The sequence below is a fragment of the Dendropsophus ebraccatus genome, chromosome 15 (assembly GCF_027789765.1).
Source record: "Dendropsophus ebraccatus isolate aDenEbr1 chromosome 15, aDenEbr1.pat, whole genome shotgun sequence".
Classification (NCBI taxonomy): domain Eukaryota; kingdom Metazoa; phylum Chordata; class Amphibia; order Anura; family Hylidae; genus Dendropsophus; species Dendropsophus ebraccatus.
Genome location: NC_091468.1, coordinates 17,606,309 through 17,632,549, shown reverse-complemented (window position 1 = coordinate 17,632,549; position 26,241 = coordinate 17,606,309). Strand labels below are relative to the sequence as shown.

The following is a 26,241-nucleotide window of genomic DNA, read 5'->3' as shown; positions in this document are numbered from 1 at the left end:
TGCTCTTACAGGAGTTGTCACTCAGCTTTCCTAGTCTGCACTGCTCCTACAGGGGTAGTCACCCAGCTTTCATAGTCTGCACTGCTCCTACAGAGGTTGTCACCCAGCTTTCCTAGTCTGCACTGCTCTTACAGAGGTAGCCACACAGCTTTCCTAGTCTGCACTGCTCTTACAGGGGTTGTCACGCAGCTTTCCTAGTCTGCACTGCTCCTACAGAGGTAGTCACCCAGCTTTCCTAGTCTGCACTGCTCTTACAGGGGTAGTCACTCAGCTTTCCTAGTCTGCACTGCTCTTACAGAGGTAGTCACCCAGCTTTCCTAGGCTGCACTGCTCCTACAGAGGTAGTCACCCAGCTTTCCTAGTCTGCACTGCTCCTACAGCTGTAGTGTGTACATGGGTGTATACATGTAAATACTCGTCTTGTAGTGTGTACAATACAGGATGTGTACATATACGTATACAGCTATGTACACACTACAGGACTTGTATGTAGAGGTATACAGCTATGTACTGCATAACTGTATCACGTCCTGTAGTGGCTGTATACCTGTATATACATGTCCTGTAGTGGCTGTATACCTGTATACATGTCCTGTAGTGGATGTATACCTGTATACCTGTGTATTTATTCATCCAGGTTTCTGCTGAGACCCCCTAATAATAACAAATAATAATAATGGCTATAGACTAAATAGCACGGCCTTGTGTTGATGCACAGTAAGTTCCTTTTTGGCATGGCTAAGTGGATGTGGCTTGCAAAAAAGGGTGTGGCTTGTTAAAAGGGGCGTGTCATAATTATTGTTACCGTTATGTTAGTTGTTTGGGGGGGCTGGGGGTGGTAGATGTGTAAATGGCGGGGGGGGGGAGGAGGCTGAAGGAGCTTTATGTTACATTAAGGGGGGGGCGCCGAAAAAAGGTTTTGCACAGGGCGTCATTTACCCTAAGGCCGGCCCTGGTCATAGCCCACAGCACACCTCATCAAAGTGAATCCACGTATCTACGCACATGATGTTTCTAGTCATTAATGGGCATCAAGCACTGAGTGTTCTGCTTGTCCTCTCTCGACTTTGGATACTCGAAGCTTCTGTCCTTTTTTTGGCAGTTATGCTCAGCCAATCGCGGCTGAGCAGCTGATGACGCGGCAGAGGGGGGCCGGCACGAGGGTCGGATTGAACGGTTTTAATCAGGTGAGTATAGTGCATCACACTTCTGGGTCTGGCGTGGGTGGGGGAAACACGGGGAAGGGGGCTATTCACGTACATAACATACATTACAGAGTTGGATAACTTTGTAATGTGTGTTATTTTGTGAATAATTGTATAGCGCCGCACTACCCCTTTAATGGCAAACCACACCTGAACTGAAGACAAGAGTGGTGCTGTCTGTGAAAGAAAGTGACCATGTTTTTTTAATGCTGGATAAAACCTTTAACATTGCTGCTTTCAATTTAGCACTGGGCAGATTATTAAAGCCCCATAAGATGAAATCTACATCCAGGTTATGCAGCCACTTTATATATGGAGTTTAGTTATGGGAGCACAGCTGTCTGATCATAACACTGGGGTGAGCTAGGACTTTGTGTGGTATTTGTGTCCCCCCAGTTTAGCGCCACAGCAGTAGTAAGTGGGATCGGGATCCCAGGCTCTCAGGCACTTACCTGATGACCATACTAATGCACTGAAGTGTGTGATCCCAGGTGTCTAGTGGATGTTAAATGTAATGCCAATGGTATTCAATGTGCAGTAACCAATAACAGATTCAGCAAAACAATGGAAGAGTCGTTTACTTGAATAAACATAGCAAAAAAATGATTTTTCACTGTACAGCAATAATGTTTGTGAGGAGGTGCCCCTTACTAGCTGTAATGCAGAAGAAGTGTGGGGGATATTAGGAACCAAAGCCTCTAGCCTTTAGTAGGGTAACAGTCCTGGCATACTGTACTATAGGTCCTGTCACTGGTTGCCTCCCAATGGGTGAGGATATAATAATAAGTTGGTTGAGCTACAGTTTCCTGTCGCAGGATGCAGGTCTATATGGAGATGTGATGCACCAGCCATGAGCATTAGTCCCAGCCAGGGACCAACAGAGAGGCTTGGTAACTTTAGAAGTTTTTTCTTCATTTACTAGGCCTTGAAAAGGTAAACTCTCCCATCATCGAATCCAGGATTGTAGAATTTTTCCATTGCCTGCTTGGAATTTTTTAAAGGGAATATCTGCTCTAACAATTACTTTTTAATAAAGGAATTGCCAAAGCCAGCCATCCATCCACAGACAGCTGTTTCGGGGTTTTGCCCCTTAAAGGGGAACTTCCGGGTTATCGGCAGGTTATCGGAACACTGAGGAGGAAGGTACGTGTGTTACCTTCCTTCTCGGCGCTGGTCCCGCTCTGTTACTCAGGTTAAACTCCGCTCTGGACAACCCTAAGAGCACTGCCACATCATTCTGCCTGCCCTTCCATTGATTATGATTAGAAGGGGCGGGCCGGATGACGTGGCAGTGCTCCTATCGGTACTTCGGAGTGGAGTTTACCTGACTAACAGCGTGGGATCGGCACAGAGCAGGGAGGTTAAACACGTACCTTTCTCCTTAGAACCCCCAGCACTAAAGGGGGCTATCGGCAGGTTAGGTTTGCCTAACCTGCTGATAGTTCCCCTTTAAGGGGCTATGTATCAAGGTGGTTTGGTGATCACCCTACTGGGAGGCGCCCCTTCCCTGGAGGAATATCTGGCTATTCCCTTGTTTTGAGACTCACAACCGAGGCTCCACGACCCCTTTCTTGCATATTCAAATTTTATAGGGGGGCAATGTATCAATGGAGACTCTTGAATGAGTACTCCATTGTATTTTTTTTTTTTTTTTGCTGATCTCCCTGAGCTCAGTGATTAAGTTTTGTTGGTTTACTTTTTATTAAAGCAAAGATTCCATTTTTTGGCGGCTTTCTGTAGAGACGGCCTTCTGGGTCGAGCTGTGTTTATAATAGACCTAGAACATCTAGAATAAACTTAGGAATTCTAGATTTGTCATAATGGAAATTTATGAGATGAACTGGAAGCAGATAGAACTAGATCTATGGCGCACTGGACGCCGCACAGCCGGATGCCACTTTCCCTGCAGGTTTATTGTAACTAAGGAATAAATGTTGGTTCTAAAAACAATCAATCCAAGTTTTCATAGAGGACAAGAGATTCTTGTGAAGCCATGAAAGCGACTTATCTCTGCATTCCTGGAAGTCATGTTGCATCACTCCTTTTTTTCTTAGAAATCTATAAAAGACAGAGATAGAATTTTAGCATGTAGAAGCAAGCAAAGCGGCCAGCGCTGCCCGTGTTCCGTATCGGAGTCACTGGGTAAGACAACACAATGTTCCTGAAGAAAATAAATATCACACATGAGGGAGATTGCGCAGGAAGAGAAGGATTGCTAAATTCCATCCACTATATATTACTGACAGACGCTGCACATGTGGACGAGGTTTAATGTATTGACAGAACTTCATGTCTTAGGAATTTTATGTTCTGTCTCCCCCCCCCCCCCCCTGTGGAATTGTGGGGGTGGATTGTTTTTTTAATCTAGTTTCAACCAACTATAGATCTGATAACTTTTTCTTCAAGTACAGAAAGTTTTAGTTGCAGAAAAAGGTAACGAGTATTTCAGGCAGAACCCATAATTTCCAAACTCTCATAATTTTCTTGGCCTTCCACTCATAGGATAAACTAAAGGCCCTATTCCATGGAAGGATTATCAGCCGTATTCGTAATCGTCACGTGGAATAAACGGCAACAATCAGCTGACATCGTTTTTGTCGGCTGATCGTTGCGTCGCTCGTTTTTCAAACATGTTGAAAAACAAGCGTCTGTGATAGCAGCGATCTTCTGCCGTCGCTCCGTGGAACAGGTACAGCGGCAGCAGACCGCCACTATCCTCTATGGGCTGCCCGGACGATCTAGCGATCACCCGAGAAGCTCCCAGTGACCCCCCGCTTGCTGCCGACATGTGGAATAATGACGTCAGCGAGCGGGGAGCAAGGAGCAAACAAGCGCTGATAGCTCCTCTCCGTCGGCCTGTGGAATAGAGGCTTAGCTACCTTCCTCTTTGGCTTTAGGAAATGTGATGTGGAAGTCGCAGACAATCCTTAAATCTGTAGGCTCCTCCCCTCCAAGCCATTGGTACTGTTGCATTGCCACAATCATTCCATGTACAATCCTGGGGACCAAATAGCTCCTGGTGCCATCCATTTCATTAAAATTATCTTTTAATTTGGGGGAGCAGTGTCATTAAGGCGGGGCCTAGTGTGTCTGTGCCCTAGGCCTGCAGCACCTCTTTCTTCATGCTGCCTGCCCTCCTTATTAGCTATACCCCTGGCAAGAAGACGAAACAGGCGCTGCATGCCTAGGGCACAGACGCTCCACCTCAATGTTTTTTAAGAAATTGATGGTACCAGGACCTGTTTAGACCCTGGGACTGTACATGGGATGAATGTAACATTACCAGCGCTTTGGAGGGAGGGTCACAGAGTTTACACCTGTTGTCCCCCTGTAGCCTATTGCATTCTTAATTTTGGGGATTTGTTGCTGCTCTGGACTGTTCCTGACATGGACAGAGGTGGCAGCAGAGAGCTCTGTGTCATACTGGAAAGAATACACCACTTCCTGCAGGACGTACAGCAGCTGATAAGTACTGGAAGACTGGAGATTTTTAAATAGAAGTAAATTACAAATCCATATAACTTTCTGAAACCAGTTGATTTGAAAGTTAAAGATTTTTGCCGGAGTACCCCTTTAATATTAAAGTCTCAGAAAGTTAATGGGTGTATACCCTGACCAGAAGAAAAACATATAGTATCCCCTTTTTCCTGCCCAGCTGGTAGCCCACACGTCCATGCATTGCCTACACTTGGTCTGGATAACTTGGGGAGCAGTGACCGATGCTGTTCTTGCCCCGAGTCACGTCCTGCCTTCCATCACCATCTATTCCCGCAATGTCAGGCGGAGGGATCATCTATGAGCCCCGATGTTTGTGTGTTCTGTTTGCCGCCAGGACTGTTTACAGGAGGAATAAGAAAGCACATCCCTAATGACTGCCTGACTGGTTTGTTTGTAATAGCGGGACGCAGCGAGAGCCGGGATTGTGAAATGATCCAGTCTCCGCATGTGGCCGTACTCGCTCGGGTCCATATTTAGCAAAAGACTCGGCTTAGGAATTGCGATGACGCGACGGAGCAACAATGTCCAATTCACTTTTGATTTACATTTCGAAATTTAGTGTAAAGTCATTTTGGAGCCGCCGGTTTTGGCCTTTCCCCGCCATCTGCTCCGAGATGCTTGTGTTTTCCTTCCTTCTCATTAGAGTTAATGTAGTAGTCTTGCTTAAGTAAGCATCACTCTCTTACTTCCTATACTGGCTTCCAGTCAAAAGCTAATCAGTTTCCCATAAGCCAGGAATGTAGGCATGAAAGATACGGGGTAAACAGGCCCGGGGAGGTAAACAAAGAGCCAACAATATGAATCATCGCTACATTAAGCAGGAGCGGAATAAACGTAAGACCTATAATAGTATCCGGCCACAAATTGGGGAGGGGGGGGGGGGTTCATGAGCGGTTGATGTTAAGTGACAGATTAATAAAGTGTGGTCTGATTTATTGTAGTCCGGGATCCTGCACACTTCCAGAGCAGCTAGCCAGGGGCAAATTAAAAACATCCTGGTTGGGGCTCCATTAAAAGTATAGGTTGCCCTATGCAAACCAGCTAGTAATGATATTGATCAATGAATATATCGCTCAGCCGGACTTATTTATCTACTATTCATTTATCTGTTTTAGTGGTGATTTAGGTCAGAGATGGGGGACCTTGCCCTTCAGCTGTTGCAAAACTACCATTCCCATCATGCCTGGACAGCCTCCGGCTGTCCAGGCATGATGGGGATGGTAGTTTTGCAACAGCTGGAGCGCCGAAGGTTCCCCATCCCTGATTAAGGGTTCTATTACATGGGCCGACTATGGCCTGATAATTTCTGCTAGATCGACGCTTGTTTACTGGACCTATTAGACGGCCTGATAATCGGGCATTAAGGGTCGCATGGACATCGTTAGCGATGTCCATGCAGCCCTTGCCCAAACACCTGACATCGTACCTCTCCTTGCTCCTGGTCTTCTCTCCTGTGCTCCATAGCCTCCTGGTCCCGGCGGTGGCAGAGGCATCTGAGTGGCCTGTCGCAGAGGCTGCTGCCGCTGGGACCGGGAAGTTGCGGAGCACAGGACAGAAGACTGGGAACGAGGAGAGGTAAGATGTCAGGTGTTTGGAGAATCGTCAGCCGTCGGTCGCACATCGATGCATGGTCGGCAACCAACGTTTTTAGGTCCAAACCTAAAACAACGATCAGCCAATGATCATTGTCATCAGCTGATCGTTGTCTCTATTACACGGAGCGATAATTGTCCTTTCGTTCTCTCTAGCTGAGGGTATTAGTGAAGCTATAGGTGAGGTTGTGAGGACGGCAGTGACGTAACATGCTGGATACAGCTGTAGTTAGCGGTATTGTAACACCTGGAGTAGTGGATCCACTGAACTGTCACTAGCGGTGGCACTAACCTCACCAGGGAGCGGAGTCTAAGGGGCCGCTGGTTTTCACCAGAGCCCGCCGCAAGGCGGGATGGACTTGCTGTGGCAGGCGACCCCCAGGTCATTACCCCTGGCTTGGTTGCTAGTGACTGCAGGCGAGGCGTGGCAGGAGCAGTAGGGAGGAGATAGTGCAGGCAGAGGTCTGTAGGCGTGATCGCAGGTGGCGGACAGGACTCAGGAACAATGGGAAGGCAGCGGGCAGGGACTAGGGACAAGGACTGCGGACAGGAACAAGGGCTAAGGTCAGGAACAACAGGGAGCTGGGCCAAACGCTATGGGAAGCATGCAGAGGCTCCAACACCTGTAGTGGGGCAGGGCTGGAATTTATAGGGAGTGATTAGTGCAACTTCCAATTAGGGACGGACTGGCCCTTTAAATCTGAGACAGCCAGCGCGCGCGCCCTAGGAGGCGGGGACGCGCGCGCCGGCCAGCACAGACGGAGACAGGAGCGGGGCGAGGTAAGGCGCCCCCCGGGGCCGAACAGGTAGCAGCGCCGGGACCCTGCACAAGGACCCCGGCGGCTGCATGGGGCAGAGAGAGCACGGGACGCGGCCGTGACAGTACCCCCCCCCCCCCCTTTGGCCTCCCCCTCTTTCTTGCCTGCAGGAACCTCTTGATGAGATCTTGGTCCAGGATGTTAGCCTCGGGTCTCCAGGACCTCTCCTCAGGACCAAATCCTCTCCAGTCCACTAGGAAGAACCGTCTCCCTCTGACAGTTTTCATGGCCAGAATGTCTTTAACAATGTAGATGTCGTCAGAGACGACTTGTGGAGCAGTGAACGAAGACTTATTGGAGAATCGGTTGAGGACCACTGGCTTTAAGAGGGAAACATGGAAGGCGTTCGGAATCCGCATAGTAGGGGGTAGGCGGAGTTTGTAGGTGACAGGGTTGATGCGTTTTAGGACCGAGGAATCGAGGACCCAACTTGTAGCTGGGAATCTTGAGTCGGACATATTTGGTCGAGAGCCAGACTTTGTCACCTGGGAGAAAATTCGTGGCAGGTCTTCTTCTCTTATCCGCCTGGTCCTTCATGCGGTCAGATGCCTTGAGCAAAGATTGTCGAGTCTGTTCCCAGATCGACTGCAGGTCAGTTAACAATTCCTCCACGACTGGTACCTCAGAGGATGGAGAGAGAGGCAGAGTAGGACGAGGGTGATGCCCATAGACCACATAGAAGGGTGACTTGCCTGTGGAACTCGAGTCCAGATGGTTGTAGGAGAACTCCGCCCATGGAAGCAGACTGGACCAGTTGTCCTGGCGAGCGGAGACGAAGTGTCGAAGATAATTGCCAAGGACCTGATTGACCCTTTCCACTTGCCCATTGGTCTGGGGATGATAGGCCGATGAGAAGTCCAACTTCACTTGGAGTTGAGAGCAGAGAGCACGCCAGAATCTGGAGACGAATTGTGAGCCTCTGTCAGACACTATATGAAGAGGAAGACCATGTAGGTGGAAGATATGCTGAAAGAACAGCTGGGCCAGGCGAGGAGCTGATGGTAGTCCAGGAAGAGCCACGAAGTGGGACATCTTGGAGAAGCGGTCAGTGACAACCCAAATGACAGTGTTACCCGCAGATGGAGGCAAGTCTGTGATAAAGTCCATGCCTATATGGCACCAGGGGCGGTCTGGAACTGGCAAGGGCTGAAGTAGGCCGGCAGGTTTTTGACGGGAGGACTTGTTTCTGGCACAGATGGTACAGGAAGCCACAAAGTCCTTGACATCTTGGAGTAGGCTAGGCCACCAGTAGTAGCGGGAAATCAGTTGCCCGGTCTTTAGAACTCCCGGATGCCCGGCCACCATAGAGGAATGACCCCATTTCAAGATCCGTCTTCGAAGAGCAGGGCGCACATAGGTCTTACCGGGAGGCAATCTTTGAAGAGTGGATGTGGCGACTGGCACTAGGCGATCGGGAGGTATAATGTGGCGAGGAGAGCCCTCTTGTCCCATGACGTCAGATGCTCGGGAGAGAGCATCGGCTTTCACGTTCTTCTTAGCCGGACGGAAATGGATAACGAAGTTGAAACGTGAAAAGAAAAGCGACCACCTGGCCTGCCGGGGATTGAGACGTTGGGCCGATTGGATTCTTGTGGTCCGTGTAGATATTTACCGGATGCCTAGCCCCCTCTAGGAGATGACGCCACTCCTCCAGTGCCAACTTAATCGCCAAGAGTTCTCGGTCGCCAATAGTATAGTTCCTCTCGGCAGGGGAGAAAGTCTTTGAGAAGAACCCACAGGTTCGGGTTTTGCCTGATGCGTCCCTTTGCGAGAGGATGGCTCCAGTGCCTACTGAAGATGCGTCGACCTCAAGTGAAAACGGCTTGGTGGAATCCGGGCGAACAAGCGCAGGAGCAGAAGCAGAGACTGTCTTTAGGCTAGTGAAGGCTTGCTCGGCCTCAGGTGGCCAATGCCTGGGATCCGCCTTCTTCTTAGTGAGAGCCACGATGGGTGCGACCAGGGTAGAGAAGTGTGGGATGAACTGCCGATAGTAGTTGGCAAATCCTAGGAGGCGTTGGATAGCTCTGAGTCCCACAGGACGTGGCCACTGGAGAACAGCTGAGAGCTTGTCCGGATCCATTTGTAGACCCTGGTCGGAGACGATATACCCAAGAAACGGAAGACTGTGCTGATGGAAAACGCACTTCTGTAGCTTGGCGTACAGATGATTGGCCCGTAGTCTTCATAGGACCTGACGTACTTGTGTCACGTGAGTCTGCTGGTCAGGGGAGAATACCAAAATGTCGCCAAGATAGACAATGAAGCAGACATAGAGGAGGTCTCAGAAGATGTCGTAAACGAATTCCTGGAAAACCGCTGGGGCATTGCATAGGCCGAATGGCATGACCTGGTATTCGTAGTGCCCATCTCTGGTGTTAAAAGCGGTCTTCCATTCGTCTCCTTCACGAATACGGATTAAATTGTACGCTCCCCTGAGGTCCAGCTTAGAGAAGATCTTGGCTCCACGGAGACGGTCGAATAGTTCAGGAATAAGTGGAAGAGGATAACGGTTCTTGACTGTCACCTTATTTAGGCCCCTGTAGTCTATGCATGGGCGAAGAGAACCGTCCTTCTTCTGCACAAAGAAGAATCCTGCGCCAGCAGGGGACGTGGTTTTGCGAATGAAACCCTTCTGCAGGTTCTCCCGGATGTAGGAGGACATGGCCTCAGTCTCGGGCACGGAGAGAGGGTACACCCGACCTCGTGGAGGAGAAGTTCCAGGAAGGAGGTCTTTGGGACAATCATATGTCCGGTGAGGGGGTAGAGAGTCCGCCTCTTTGGCAGAAAAGACGTCAGCCAAGTCTTGGTATTCTGCCGGTAGGCCGGGTAGAGGCTTGACGGAGTCAGGTGACGTCACAGAGCTCTTGGGCTGAGGAAGCTTCAGACACCGGTTAGGACAGTCCAGACCCCAACTGAGAATCTCCCCGGTTCTCCAGTCTAGCTTAGGGGTATGTAATTGCAGCCAAGGTAGACCCAGCAGGATGTCGGAAGAGGAATGGCGCAAGACGTAGAAGGAGATCTTCTCCTGATGTAAAGCGCCCACCTGGAGGACTAGGGGTGCAGTCTGGTAGAGCACAGCTTCATCAAGAGTCTCGCCCGTGACCGAGGAGATAGACAGGGATCGGGCTAGCTGGATGACGGGTAGCCGCCATCTTTGGACCAAGGTAGCTGCAATGAAACTGCCCGCAGACCCGGAGTCGATGAAGGCAGTAGTCTGGTGAATTTGTCCTGAGGGTGTCTGGATGGAAACTGGCATAGACAATCTTGGAGAGGTGGCATTCACACCTAGGGAGGCCTCTCCTACCGGACCTAGGTGCGAGCGTTTCCCGGACACTGAGGACGTTGGGGACATCTCTGCCGGAAGTGATCAGAGCCACCGCAATAGAGACAGAGATTCAGCTCTAGTCGGCAAGCCCTCTCATGAGGAGTCAGGCGAACTCGTTCTACTTGCATTGGAACCTCAGGAGTCGACTGGGGTACAGGAGCAACAGGATTCTGGAAAACCGGTGATGGCGACGGGGCAGGCTTAGTCGCCGTTCTTGCCGGACCTCCTCCTCTCTCTCGGAAAATCGGTTGTCGACTCTGGTAGCCAGTAGGATTAGATCGTTCAGAGATGTAGGGAGGTCGCGGGCGGAGAGCACGTCTTTCACCCGACTGGATAGGCCCTTCTTGAAGGTGGCTATTAGAGCGGCCTCATTCCAGCCTAATTCAGCTGCCAGGGTGCGGAACTGGATGGCGTAGTCACCAACAGAGGAGCTCCCTTGAGAGGGGTTGAGGAGAGCAGTCTCAGCTGAAGAAGCACGGGCAGGTTCCTCAAAGACGGAGCGAAACTCGGCCAGGAAGGTTCGGAGATTGGCAGCAACAGGATCATCTCGGTCCCACAGCGGCGTGGCCCAGGCCAAAGCTCTACCCTCCAATAGGCTGATGATGATGAAAGCCACTTTAGAGCGCTCGGTGGGAAATTGACTATTTAAGAGTTCAATATGCATGGTGCATTGAGTCAGTAATCCCCTGCACAACTTGGGATCGCCTCCATATTTACTCGGTAGAGCCAGTCGAAGTCTCGAAGAGGCTACAGGAGGTGGTGAGCGCTGAGCTGTAGTATGCTGCTCTAAGGCGGCAGTCAGTTGCTGGATCTGCTGCGACTGTTGCTGGATTTGTTGAGCGACCACTCTGGCTACGTCACGGAGATCAGGCACCTCGCCGGGATCCATGGTTGGAGCCTACTGTAACGCCTGGAGTAGTGGATCCACTGAACTGTCACTAGCGATGGCACTAACCTCACCAGGGAGCGGAGTCTAAGGGGCCGCTGGTATTCACCAGAGCCCGCCGCAAGGCGGGATGGACTTGCTGCGGCAGGCGTCCCCCAGGTCGCTACCCCTGGCTTGGTTGCTAGTGACGGCAGGCGAGGCGTGGCAGGAGCAGTAGGAAGGAGATAGTGCAGGCAGAGGTCTGTAGGCGTGATCGCAGGTGGCGGACAGGACTCAGGAACAATGGGAAGGCAGCGGGCAGGGACTAGCGACAAGGACTGCGGACAGGAACAAGGACTAAGGTCAGGAACAACAGGGAGCTGGGCCAAACGCTATGGGAAGCATGCAGAGGCTCCAACACCTGTAGTGGGGCAGGGCTGGAATTTATAGGGAGTGATTAGTGCAACTTCCAATTAGGGGCGGACTGGCCCTTTAAATCTGAGACAGCCGGCGCGCGTGCGCCCTAAGAGGCGGGGACGCGCGCGCCGGCCGGCACAGACGGAGACAGGAGCGGGGCGAGGTAAGGTGCCCCCCGGGGCCGAACAGGTAGCAGCGCCGGGTCCCTGCACAAGGACCCCGGCGGCTGCATGGGGCAGAGAGAGGTCGCGGCGGCGGCCCGGAGCACGGGACGCCGCCGCGGCCGTGACAGGTATATGGTGGTGGGTGATACCGTAATAAAATGTCAATCTATCCTAACCAGGATCTATTGGTTTGGTGATGGGCCATAAAAAAACAAAAGTATCTTCCAGCTCCAGCAGCAGTGATAATATCCAAAAATTATTACAAAAAAATCAAAAAGTTAACAAAAACATGCATATCTATATGAAACGCCAACACGTTTCGGAGCATAGCTCCTTAACGCCCCTATTTCACGGGGCGATGCAGAGGAGCAAACGAGTGCTGTCAGCTGTCAAACGAGTGCTGTTTGCTTCTTGCTCCCCACTTGCTGCCGCAGCTATTCCATGTGTCGGCAGCGAGCGGGTGAGTACTGGGGGCGCTGCCCTGGTGATCGCTAGATTGCTCGGGCAGCCCATAGAGGATAGTCAGTATCCTCCTCCACTCCAAGGCGGGTAAAACAGACGCAGGTCCGAGAGGTAATAGTGATATAAAATATCATAAAATTTATTAAAAGAATTATACCAGCGACACTACGCGTTTCGAGACCGGTCCGGTCTCTTTATCAAGTGTCTAATACCATAATAATACAAAGGCACATATATATATAAAAAAAAAAAAAATTAAGGGTGGAACCACCACTGCTTACATCATCATGGGGAGGATCAAACAAGGGTTAACCCTTACCCTCCAAAAACATAATATGCTATAGAGGATAGTGGCGGTCTGCTGCCACCATTCCACGGAGCGACGGCAGAAGATCGCTGCTATTACAGTCGCTTGTTTTTCAACATGTTTGAAAAACAAGCGACGCAACGATCAGCTGACATGAATGATGTCGGCTGATCGTTGCCTTCTATTCCACGGGACAATTATCGGCTGATAATCATTCCGTGGAATAGGGCCTTTAGTTATGTCATAAGTCAGTACTGAGAGAGACTGGATTTATATATACAAATAATGAGCATGTGGGATAATATAATCCGTGCTCCGTGGATGATGTTTATATGTGCCATACTGGAGGGTGAGCTGACTAACTCCTTGTGTGTGATTTGGTCTTGGTGATGGGCCAGTAATTTTTTTTTAAAGGTGGCCGTATACCTTCAGTAGTTGGGAGTAGAGATCAGCGCACTTAGAGCACACTTGGGTTCACCCGATACAGCGATAGGCTGTATCCATGTTTTCCAGGCAGCCTTAGGCCCCGTTCACACTACAGAATTGGGGCTGACATGCCAATTCTTTAAGTGGAGAGTGGAAGCGTGCCAAGCCCTCCCATTCAAACAGATTAAATGCGGGATTCGGCGTTGTGGTTTCCACATGGAATCTCAGCATGAACGGGGCCTAGGGCTGCATCCAACTTCTGTAGCCACCAGTATTCAAATGCCATGTGCTTGGGTTCAGATGACCCTGAGAATGCTCAAGATTCACTCATCTCTAGTTGTGAGACAAAATATACGAATCCCCCAATCCCCACATATACGTGCGTACTCTGGTCAGATGAATGTGCATTGGAAGAGGAGAGAAAGCTGCCTCACTTGGTGGCTATTTTTGGCTTATCTTAAAGGGGTAGTTTACAAAAAATATTCTTTCAAATCAACTTGTGCCAAAGATTTGTAATTTACTTTTATTAAAAAAAATCTCCAGTCCATGTAATAGGGGCTTAAGTCTAGTTAAGTCATCCCCATCTCCAGTCTGCCAGTACTTATCAGCTGCTGTATGTCCTGCAGGAAGTGGCATTCTTTCCAGTCTGGAGAGCAGGAGAGGTTTTATGGGAATTTGCTACTGCTCTGGACAGTTCCTGACATGGACAGCGGTGGCAGCAGAGAGCACTGTGTCAGACTGGAAAGAATACACTACTTCCTGCAGGACATACAGCAGCTGATAAGTACTGAAAAACTGGAGATTTTTTTAATAGAATCTCTGGCACCAGTTGATTTGAAAGAATTTTTTTTTTTTTTTTTTTTGGGGGGGGGGGTTGGGGTGGGGGCGAACTACCCCTTTAAGGAAAAACTAAAGGAACAAGCAATGAAATTGATCTTGTTAAGTCCTTTCCCAAATTCATCTGTTCATGGCGAAAGCCCCAGATACACATTAGACAGTCGGCGGTCATACAGAGTTTAGGTTTGGGTTTGGTTTATTTACATATACTGTATATAGCATAGAATGGTATAAAAATAAAAGCTGTACTCCTCTACCCTGATCCCCCACAGATGCTCCGCTGATGCTGCTGACCCCGCCCCTCACTGCTACTTCCTGCCTCCCTGTGATGCTTCATCCCCCCAAGAGGCATAAATACTGAGTCGTCCTCATAGTCCAATACCAATATAGAAAACCGGCCCAATGAGGAGGCCACATTTTACAGGAAATGGATTCCCCCATCTAGAGTTCATAGTGAGAGCATTGATAGGGCCATGTGACATCCCCACAGGGAGGAGGGATACAGGAGGGATCGGGTGCACTTGTAATGTCATTCACACCTATGTAATTAAACGCTTGTGAAGATTATCAGATCTGGAGGTAAAGGTGATAATGGGGGAGACGGATTTCGGGACTTTTCATCAGTCGTCACATTGAGCCGGTTTTCCCAGAGTAGAGAACTTATTCTCAGATATCTTAGGGAATGTTCAGCTAATATACAAGGTTGTGAATGCAGAATCTACCATGGGCCTGAGCGGAGAATAACAAGGAGCATCTCCCACCGGGGTATACACTGACAACAAAGGATTGTATATGGGCCCCCAATGGGAAGCACTGTATAACAAATGGATATACACTGCAAATGTCAGAGAAGTGCACACACGTGTTATATATACACACATATCATACATGAGAAGTGCAGCACACACATTATATAGACACACATATCACACATCAGACAAGTGCAGCACACACATTGTATATACACACATATCATACATGAGACAAGTGCAGCACACACATTATATATACAGTACACACATATCATACATGAGAGAGGTGCAGCACACACATTGTATATACACACATATCATACATAAGAGAGGTGCAGCACACACATTGTATATACACACATATCATACATGAGAGAGGTGCAGCACACACATTGTATATACACACATATCATACATGAGACAAATGCAGCACACACACACACGTATACACACACATCATACATGAGAGCTGTGCAATACATACATATCATACATGAGAGAGGTGCAGCACACACATTGTAAATACATATATATAAAACATGAAAGAGGTGCAGCACATACATTGTTTATACATAAATATACATCAGACAGGTGCAGCACACACATTGTATATACACACATCATACATCAGAGGTGCAGCACACACATTGTATATACACACATATCATACATCAGACAGGTGCAGCACACACATTGGATATATACATCAGACAGGTGCAGCACACACATTGTATATACACACATATACATGAGAGAGGTGCAGCACACACATTGTATATACACACATATACATGAGAGAGGTGCAGCACACACATTGTATATACACACATATCATACATGAGAGAGGTGCAGCACACACATTGTATATACACACATATCATACATGAGAGAGGTGCAGCACACACATTGTATATACACACATCATACATGAGAGAGGTGCAGCACACACATTGTATATACACACATATCATACATGAGACAAGTGCAGCACACACATTGTATATACACACATATCATACATGAGAGAGGTGCAGCACACACATTGTATATACACACATATACATGAGAGAGGTGCAGCACACACATTGTATATACACACATATCATACATGAGAGAGGTGCAGCACACACATTGTATATACACACATCATACATGAGAGAGGTGCAGCACACACATTGTATATACACACATCATACATCAGACAGGTGCAGCACACACATTGGATATATACATCAGCCAGGTGCAGCACACACATTGTATATACACACATATCATACATGAGAGAGGTGCAGCACACACATTGTATATACACACATATCATACATGAGAGAGGTGCAGCACACACATTGTATATACACACATCATACATCAGACAGGTGCAGCACACACATTGTATATACACACATCATACATCAGGCAGGTGCAGCACACACATTGGATATATACATCAGCCAGGTGCAGCACACACATTGTATATACACACATATCATACATGAGAGAGGTGCAGCACACACATTGTATATACACAGATATCATACATGAGAGAGGTGCAGCACACACATTGGATATACACACATATACATGAGAGAGGTGCAGCACACACATTGGATATACACACATATCATACATGAGAGAGGTGCAGCACACACATTGTATATACACACATATCATACATGAGAGAGGTGCAGCACACACATTGTATATACACACATATCATACATGAGAGAGGTGCAGCACATACATTGTATATACACACATATTATACATGAGAGAGGTGCAGCACACACATTGGATATAACCACATTCTACACACATCAGACAGGTAAAAAACATACAGCAGATACACTACACATACTGCACAAAAAACATATGGTACACACATTAGGCATTTGCTGCTCACAAACAGTTCATATGTCACTCATACACAACAAAAACATCACCACACTATAAACCTGTCACTAAACGTTAGTCACACTTCAGTGAATAGCCGCCACACCCCATGGATGACATCCAGCAAGCAGAATAATACTACTGGTTATGTGCTTGGAGGACTCATCACACCTGTGCATTACCCAGACAGCCCATAGAGTTCAGTGCTCACCATGTAATACTATATTTCCCCTGAAGAGGCGCTGCAGGAACACTGAACACTTGCAGCTAGCTTCCTCCACAGATGATAGACGATCACAGGGGATCCTTGCAGCAGGACACGTCCGTTTATCTATGGGAATCCTTTCAACAAAAGCCGATTGCCCAAAAGAACAACAGAGTACTTTGTTATAAATCTTTCTCTGTATTTACTGATCTAAAAAATATTTCCCTGATGATGTCGGAGAAGAGTCAGACATGTTGGATTTCAACTGTAACTAGTATCCACTGGTTTCTGGCAGCGGCTTACCTCCCCTCTCCCCATCCAGGTGTATACAGGCACCTTTAGATTTTTTGATGCACTATGTTACAGTGATAAAACATAAAATACTGGATTGCATAACTCTTCACCCCCACCGGGTCTGTCTGTAGCAGAGGCAGCTTTGACTTTCTGTGTGTAGGTCTAGATTAGTTTTTTATGTGTGTGTCAATCAAGTTTTTTTTTTTTTCTGGCAGAATTTAAAGGGATAATTCAGGCTTAAAAAAAATGACAATTTCTTCCAGAATAAAAAAACATGCTTGTATTGCGTGCACTGAAGTTAATTTAGAACGGTTGTAATGCCACACACAACCTGAGGATGGGGGTGGTGCTGTTTTTTAAAGAAAGTAGCTGTGTTTGTGGGTTTTGCATAGTACCATTGGGAGTGTCATTGGCATGAAATAGCGCCCCTGGTGGACAATGTGTTATACCTGCATTATAAAAGGAAGCATTTTAAGTAGTTTATCCAATAAGCAGAATTGATCATCTAACTGTTTGCTATTCTTGTTCTCCCTCTATTCAGGGTTCCCGTATTGTACAGTCAACCCTCCCATGGCTTTGGACCTGACCTTCGGAATCCTGTGTGATCTTCTTCAGCAGTGGAACCACGTCGCCCACGGTGTCACTGTCCTCCTGGAATGGCTGCTGGGCGAGGATGATGTCAGCACTCCAGAAACCACAAAAATGGTAATTACGACGGCCGATGCCCACAGAATTACATAAAAGACCAGGGCTGGAGGTGTGAAAAGCCGGGACAGAACAATTATCCCGGACGTTGTGTGCCGAGCCTGACGTAACCCACAAGCCCGAGATGCTGTGTTCTTCATATTACCAATTAGAGGCGCAGGTGTTGTGCATACCAATGCAGTCATTTTACAAGAGGATATGGCAGCCATGAATGCGGGCACACAATAATTACACTGTGCGCTGCTTCCACACCGGGACTTTTTACTATGACAAAATAAAAGCAAATGAGCAAAAAAGGAACATAAACAGTATAGGTGTTTTAAGAGCCGTAATGATTATAGTGAATATCTCCAATGTCTGCTAAAACAGGAAAAGCTTTATAGTTTATTATTCTGCAAAAATTTACTGGTAGAGCGGGGAGGCTGCCGAGGAAAGTATCACTTCTTTACGACACGGCTCTAAGTGACGTTTGATTAATAACAATAGTAATAATAATAGTCATATGCAAAGACCTGTCTTCTGATATATGGAATACGAGCCTTACACATAGCTCAGGCCAGATCTGTATATCTAATCGGTGTACTATATGACTCCATTACTTCTCAGTCAAGACACCCTAGATACATAGCTTCAAATCCCTGGCACATAGTGGATAAAAATAACATTCTATTTTTCTTTAGCCACCACTAGGGGGAGCCTACTGTATACAGTTTTATTATTGAGTTCAGTGTATTACCAGTATGCAGTAAGCAATTAAGTATCTGTCAAGGAACAAAAAAACTTTAAAGGTTTTATCGGTTTGGGGCTGAATGTTCAGATCAGGACCGATAAGGAGGACGGCTTTCTTCCCACTTTGTATCTAAGTGAGTTAAACCTGCGTTATGCAGTGCTCTCATGTGACACAGGGCTGGAAGAGAATTTTCTTAAAGGGAACCTTTCACTCTGGCTGCTGGGGCAGAGCCCGCCAGACCACCCCGGTGAAACCCCATAAATTTACCCCTTCTACAAAGTCCCGCTCCTGGACCCTGTCCCGCCGCTAAGAAATCGCCGTCAGAAGCCCTGAGCGCACGTTATGAGTAGTCATTTTCTATGGATGTCTGACTCATCTCTGGTAATTAGCATAACACGCGCACAGGGCTTCTGACGGCGATTCCTCAGCGGCAGGACCAGGTCCAGGAGCGGGACTTTGTGGAAGGGGTAAGTATATGGGTCGGGTGGGCTCTGCCCCAGCAGCCAGGGTGAAAGGTCCTCTTTAAGGACAGACTTCTCTCTGCTTGTTCTCCTGATTGGCCACTGTCCAGTTAGGCTCCATCTAGTAGGAATAATGACTTACAGCTCTGTACTGTTTTTCTCCCCCATGGAGCTGATTAGTCCCTGGTTTAATTTCTGAACTTTGAACATGCAACAGTGCACAAACTTTCCCACTCTCCTCTTTGCATACAAACACATTAGAGATCAGCGAACCGGGCCGAAGTTCGGGCTCGTACCAACCCGAACCATCGGCATTTGACTCCTGCTGTTTTCTGGAAAACAGGGATACAGCCTATGACCTAGGCTATATTCCTGTTTTTCAGGCAAGACTCTGGCTGTCTCCATATTCCCCATGGAACGAGAAAACATCGGGATTCAAATGCCGCTAGTTGGTACGAATCCGAACCTTGGCTCGTTTTTCTCATCCCTAATACACTTCCTTACTGGAATGCCATAATGCAAAGACGGCTTGTTTAGTGTAGTTTCTGCTTTCGCTGACAGTAACATGAACTTCAAAATTATAGAGTTTATCCATAGAGATGAGGACTGGATCCCGCTTTTCCAGGCACTTGGGGTGGAGCGGTAAGGATTGGCACAAAGGCAGCCAATGTATAAGCCGACTGCTCAGCAAATGTAATGTAATATAAATTCGCTCATCTCTATCATAGAATTGTTGTCAGGTAGACCCTGGATTATATATTGCTGTAATTGTTGAATACCCCCTATCGTACATAAATTTTTTATGCTTTTGACAGTTGTGACCTCAATTTACCCTTTTGAGTTTCAAAGTTTTATGAAAACCTTATTGCCGATGGCAAATTGAAGTATCGGTGTCAGAAACCTGAAAACGATAATAAGTGCACAAACTGAAAACCTATTTCCATGCTGCTGTCTAAATAAAGTTACCTCAGAGCGAAAATAGTCTGCCTGTGCGGTTTATACAGATCTGCTTGTGCAAATATAAAAAAGTTTAGTCTGGACCTGTCCTTAGGTACAGTATATCAAGGCTGGATAAATAAAGCTGTAATAGGAAGCATACTCTAATGACAGCTCGCTCTTCCAGGAATGTCTTCAGGTGGGATCCTGTCCTCCAGGCTTGTCTACACATTGCTATCGAAGGCCTGTGAGGTCACAGGGCTAAGTCCATCTGTTTTTTATAGATAGCTGTAAAATCTAGTCCATAAATTGGAAAGTTCTAGATTGGGAAGTTAAGCCTAGACCTTCCACTAACCAAATGTCTTCACAGGTAGAAGACGATCTCTTTGAGAAAGGTGAAGCCAACTTTTGGGCGGAGAAGCTTGTGTATGTTCGGCTACTTTCTAAACATCTCAAGGACCTGATAGCCTCAACTCCTCTTTGTCTTCAACCCCATGACGCAAAGCTCTGCCACATTTCACAGAAAGCATATGGACGATTGGAGAAAGTACAGAGCACCCTACATGGTTTACCACTCGCTCCAGAGTTCCTGAAGACCAGCGAATACACCAGATTACTGATCCATAAAGAAAGGACTGAACATTGTCTTCAAGTGCTGGAACTTATTAATAAAAAGTAGACTTGATCATGAGATAGACAACCAGTGGCCTTCCAGACTGGAGTCCAGTACGGCCTAGATTTTTTATATTTGTTCTTTTAATATCTCGGCAACACAACTTATTTTACCCAATCGATGCAAATAAAACAGTTCGTTTTTCATTATCTGTCATTCTCAAAGTGTTTGATATTTCTATTGTGACCCCTTTACTGCTGCGGCGCTACACGTGTTACCACTTCAAAAAAAAAAAAAAAAAGACCTTAAAATCTACTTTAAATTTTTTCAATATTAAGGCTCTGTGCACACAGAGCAAAACTGGTGGAATTCTCTGCTGTGGAATCCCGCCAGCCTCCATGTCATAATGACAGTCGATAGGAGGCTCGCGCGCCTCCTCTCTGGATATGTTCATTCTTTAGCCCGGAGAGTGGAGGCGCGCGAGCCTCCCATAGACTGTCATTATGACACGGAGGCTGGCGGAATTCCGCCAGTTTTGCTCCATGTGCACAGAGCATAAAACCGCAAGAACCAATTCATTATACCCTTTAGCCAAAACCAAGGTCAAGATTTTTACATCAATTGTGCATGGCGCTGGTCTATTCCCGGTCAAGGGCCCAGCCTGAAGCATTGAAGTGTGAGGCCCCCAGTGTGACGTTCTGTGCTCCCCTCTGTGACGCGGCTTCATTGATTCTAATGGAGCTGGGTCATAAAAGGGAAGGGGTTTCCTCCCACTAGGGTCAAGCCGCCCCACCTCCAGTGCTTCAGGCTGTACCAGTGACTGGGAATAGACCAGCACTGTGCGGGTCAAAAAAACAGTCTACTGATGTAAAAATCTTAAATCGATATACCTGCTGGTGCATTCACTTTAAGGTCTTTCTATTTGCAGTGATAGGCTATGTTCACACTATGTAAGAGACCCGTCCGGGTCGTGTAACGGCTGGTCTCTAGCCGGATCATCTCGGCCGCATCAGAGCTTCCCATAGCACACAGTGAAGCAAGACATGTCAGTTGTTTGCGGCGCCGTATGGCATCCCGGCCGGAGCATATACGATGTGTATGGCATCCCGGCCGGAGCATATACGATGTGTATATGCTCCGGCTGGGATCCCATTGAAAGTAAGGCATTGTTCCACTGCGCCAAAAGTACGGCCGTTGTTGCCATCGGCAACAATGGCCGTACTTTTACGTAGTGTGAACATAGCCACAAACTTTGTAGAGACCCTGTATATGTGATATGCAGTTAATTGGAGCTACATGTGTTACCGACCACTGTGGAGGAGCCATGAGCCAGAACAAGAAATATGAGTTGCAACATAGTTTGTTCCTTGGAAGAAAAAAAAAGAAATGATCATAGTAGTGAAAAACAGGATGTCGAGAAGCAGATGCAAAAGATTTACCTTCCCATCTAATAGAATGATTGTACATTGTAGGAGGATATTTACGCAAACAGAACAAACTACAATTTGGAATTCAGCCTCTCTGTTCAGTTCCAGCAAACGCCTCGGCAGTCTTGGCCAGTCTCGCATTGACCGTCTTAACAGGGTCTCAAATTAGACTTAAGTCTACGCCAGAAATACTCTTTAATGGCCATACATCTCTCACTGTCTCAGCCCATATAATGTAAACGTGATGAAGACATACTTATTGGTGAGTTCGCCCTACTAGAGTTACACGAGGGAGGAAATAGTTTTGTATATTCTGCACTGCCAGGTGTCAGACACCTGTGGTCAATCTGATGTTCTAAAATATACCGGGGATGAGGGGGATGGGATGGGGTCTATCAAACAGTGAAGTGAAGGTTAACATACCAAGAAAGCGTAGTGTTTAGGAAAGAAGAGTAGACAATGTAAGTGAAGGCTCTCGTCTTATGTTTGGAAGACAGTTGCAAGGTCATCCTTCGAGGCTTAGTTATGTATCTCGTAGATCTTACTAGGAGCAGGTGGCACCCAATGGTTTTTGGTGTGTTTGGATAGAAGAAGGTGTTGAGTCTTCTGCTAATAACATTACGTATATTGGTATTATATGGAGTGTGTGCTATGAATAACTGTGGCAGCTGTGTTCTTCTATATTTACAATTGGTCTATTATGGCATGGTGCACTGTCTGGACAACCCAGCTACAGTGGCCAGAGAACATGGAAACTCGATCATTCCTAGGCTCGGAAATCTCAGATATAATTCTCACTGTGGACCGCCACCTATTAAAAATTAATGCTCTTTTTATGATATAGTACCTGATGGACACATGTCTGAAAAGGTACTAAAGTCACTGTTCACACTACTGTGTTTGTGCCATGAGGCATAATCAGGATTATTGCTGATCACCACAGGAGTATGTCATCCAGCTATGTGAGCGGCTTTACGCAGAACCAATAAATGTCCATCATCCTTTGACCACTATCGTCCAATGGTTCACCATGAAATTCCTGAACTTTACTCAGGTCACAGGCAGTCAGAAGGTTTTAGCTTTTTCAAATTCTCATCTGATGTCTGTTGCTTGTAAACTTTTACTTTCCACCTTTCGATTGAGGGTGTGATTGTTCTCATTGACAAAAATGACAAACGGATATGGGTAGTCTTAATAGGCTATGCGGCACTCCACTGAGGAGGCACTGCTCCTCCGAAGGATAAAAACTTGCTCTCTGGTGCCACCTATTGGAAGTAAAATCCCTTCAAATCAGTGTCTGACTCCTTTAAGAACCTACAAATGTAACTAAGGATTAATATCCAAGCCAAAAGGAGAGTTAACCATCTCTAGATTGTAGATGTTCTTGCACCTCCTCTAGCTAATAAAAATTTTCCTGGTTCATCTGTTTTTTCTTAAAGAGAGTACCAAATACTATACAGTGATGCCTTGGATTACCAGTATAATCCGTTCTGGGACGGCACTTGTAATCCAAATCCAGTCCTAAACCAAAGCAAATTTTCCCATAAGAAATCATAGAAATTCAGACAATTGGTTCCACACCCCAAAAATAATGATTTATTATTCTGAATAACATGTAAAACAGATGAAACAAACATTCAGAAACAGCAGAATATGTGATAATATAAGTTACTGTACAGTAATGGAGAGGATGTGAAACACAAGGGCTGACAGAGACTGCAGGGAGCAGGAAGGAATGAGCAGGACAGGTGTGGGCACATAATGCAGCGCTCTCTGTCCGGGGAGAGAGGGGTTACAGCTATGGAGAGATTACCCCCACAGTCCTGTCCCCTGATGTAAGCCCCAGCCTGAAGTGGATCTGCTATGATTTGGAAGGTGAGGGAGACTTCCTGGGTCAGAGTACAGTGCTGTAGACCCCGCTATGCAGACCATGCTCCTCCTCTACTCGCGCTCCCTCCCAGTACAGGAAGCTCTTAAACCAAATCAATGCTATTAAAGGGGTAGTGCGGCGGTAAAGAATTATTCACAAAATAACACACATTACAAAGTTATACAACTTTGTAATGTATGTTATGTCCCCTTCCCTGTGTACCCCCACCCCCGCACGTGTACCCGGAAGTGTGGTGCATTATACATTACCTGATCCGTGTCGCGCCCGTCCGCCATCTTGTGCCACAACGTCATCTTCGGACATCATCAGCCGCTCAGCTACGATTGGATGAGCACAGTTATGCTCAGCCAATCACGGCTGAGCAGCCGATGACGCAGCAGAGGGCGGCCGGCACTCAGGATGGTCGGAGGGATTCGGCCCGGCCGTCCGAAGATGACTTCACTGACTGAAGATCAGAGACGAGTCGGCCCGTGACAGGTATGTATAGCGCACCACACTTCCGGATACACAGGTGGGGGTGGTGAGACACGGGGAAGGGGGCCATTCACAGACATAACATACATTACAAGGCTGGGTTCACACTACATATATTTCAGTCAGTATTGTGGTCCTCATATTGCAACCAAAACCAGGAGTGGATTAAAAACACAGAAAGGCTCTGATCACACAATGGTGAAATTGAGTGGATGGCCGTCATATAACAGTAAATAACGGCCATTATTTCAATATAACAGCCGTTGTTTAAAATAAAAGCAAATATTTGCCATTAAATGGCGGCCATCCACTCAATTTCAACATTGTGTGAACAGATCCTTTCTGTGTTTTCAATCCACTCCTGGTTTTGGTTGCAATACTGACTGAAATATACGTAGTGTGAACCCAGCCCTAAGTTGTATAACTTTGTAATGTGTGTTATTCTGAGAATAGTTCTTTACCGCCGCACTACCCCTTTAAACCAAGTCACAATTTTAAAAAAACTGTGAGCTCTTAAACCAAAACGCTCTTAAACCAAGTTATTCTTAAACCAAGGTACCACTGTACTTCCAATAGATGGTGCTATGGAGTAAGCTCTCTTCTTTTTGGAGAGCTAATTTGCATATTTTCCCCAGTGGAGCATTGCACACTTCAAGGAGAAACATTGCCTCCTCAGTCCAACAAAGGCTTCTCTTAGCCAGTCATCACCTTGCTCTGTACTGATGACGGGCAAAAGCCCTGAAACAGCTGTCTAGAGATGGGTAACTATTCCTCCAGGAGAAGATTCTGGCTCAGCTTTTAATCCTCAGTAACATTTCAAGGCTCTTACAGGAGTCAAGAGTGGGAAACTACCAGAGAGCAAGCTCTTCGTTCTATGATGATACTGTTTGCTCTATAATCAGATTGTATTTGCTTGATGTTGAATCAGTAACATTTCTGGACTACTGGATCTGTAACACCACACAGCACGCTGTACTCTCTACCTGTAATACCACACAGCACGCTGTATTCTCTACCTGTAACACTACACAGCACACTGTACTCTCTACCTGTAATACCACACAGCACACTGTACTCTCTACCTGTAACACCACACAGCACACTGTATTCTCTACCTGTAACACCACACAGCACGCTGTATTCACTACCTGTAACACCACACAGCACACTGTATTCTCTACCTGTAACACCACACAGCACGCTGTATTCTCTACCTGTAACACCACACAGCACGCTGTATTCTCTTCCTGTAACACCACACAGCACGCTGTATTCTCTACCTGTAACACCACACAGCACACTGTATTCTCTACCTGTAACACCACACAGCACGCTGTATTCTCTACCTGTAACACCACACAGCACACTGTATTCTCTACCTGTACGACCACACAGCACGCTGTATTCTCTACCTGTAACACCACACAGCACTGTATTCTCTACCTGTAACACCACACAGCATGCTGTATTCTCTACCTGTAACACCACACAGCACTCTGTATTCTCTACCTGTAACACCACACAGCACGCTGTATTCTCTACCTGTAACACCACACAGCACACTGTATTCTCTACCTGTAACACCACCCAGCACGATGTATTCTCTACCTGTAACACCACACAGCACACTGTATTCTCTACCTGTAACACCACACAGCACACTGTATTCTCTACCTGTAACACCACACAGCACACTGTATTCTCTACCTGTAACACCACACAGCACGCTGTATTCTCTACCTGTAGCAACACACAGCACACTGTATTCTCTACCTGTAACACCACACAGCGCGCTGTATTTTCTACATGTAACACCACCCAGCATGCTGTATTCTCTACCTGTAACACCACACAGCACACTGTATTCTCTACCTGTAACACCACACGGCGCACTGTATTTTCTACCTGTAACACCACACAGCACACTGTATTCTCTACCTGTAACAC

General features: G+C 47.0%; 1 protein-coding gene across 2 annotated transcripts in view; it reads left to right on the top strand.

Moving 5' to 3' along the window:
• Window positions 1-20,694, top strand: part of THADA (THADA armadillo repeat containing) — a 480,068-nt gene extending 459,374 nt beyond the window's left edge. For both annotated transcript variants that reach the window (XM_069954790.1, XM_069954788.1), the window contains exons 37-38: window positions 17,599-17,762; window positions 20,260-20,694. In XM_069954790.1, coding sequence (XP_069810891.1) covers window positions 17,599-17,762; window positions 20,260-20,568 — 473 coding nt within the window. In that variant the 3' untranslated portion in view covers window positions 20,569-20,694. The remainder of the gene's footprint in view (window positions 1-17,598; window positions 17,763-20,259) is intronic.
• The last annotated feature ends 5,547 nt before the right edge of the window (window positions 20,695-26,241 follow it).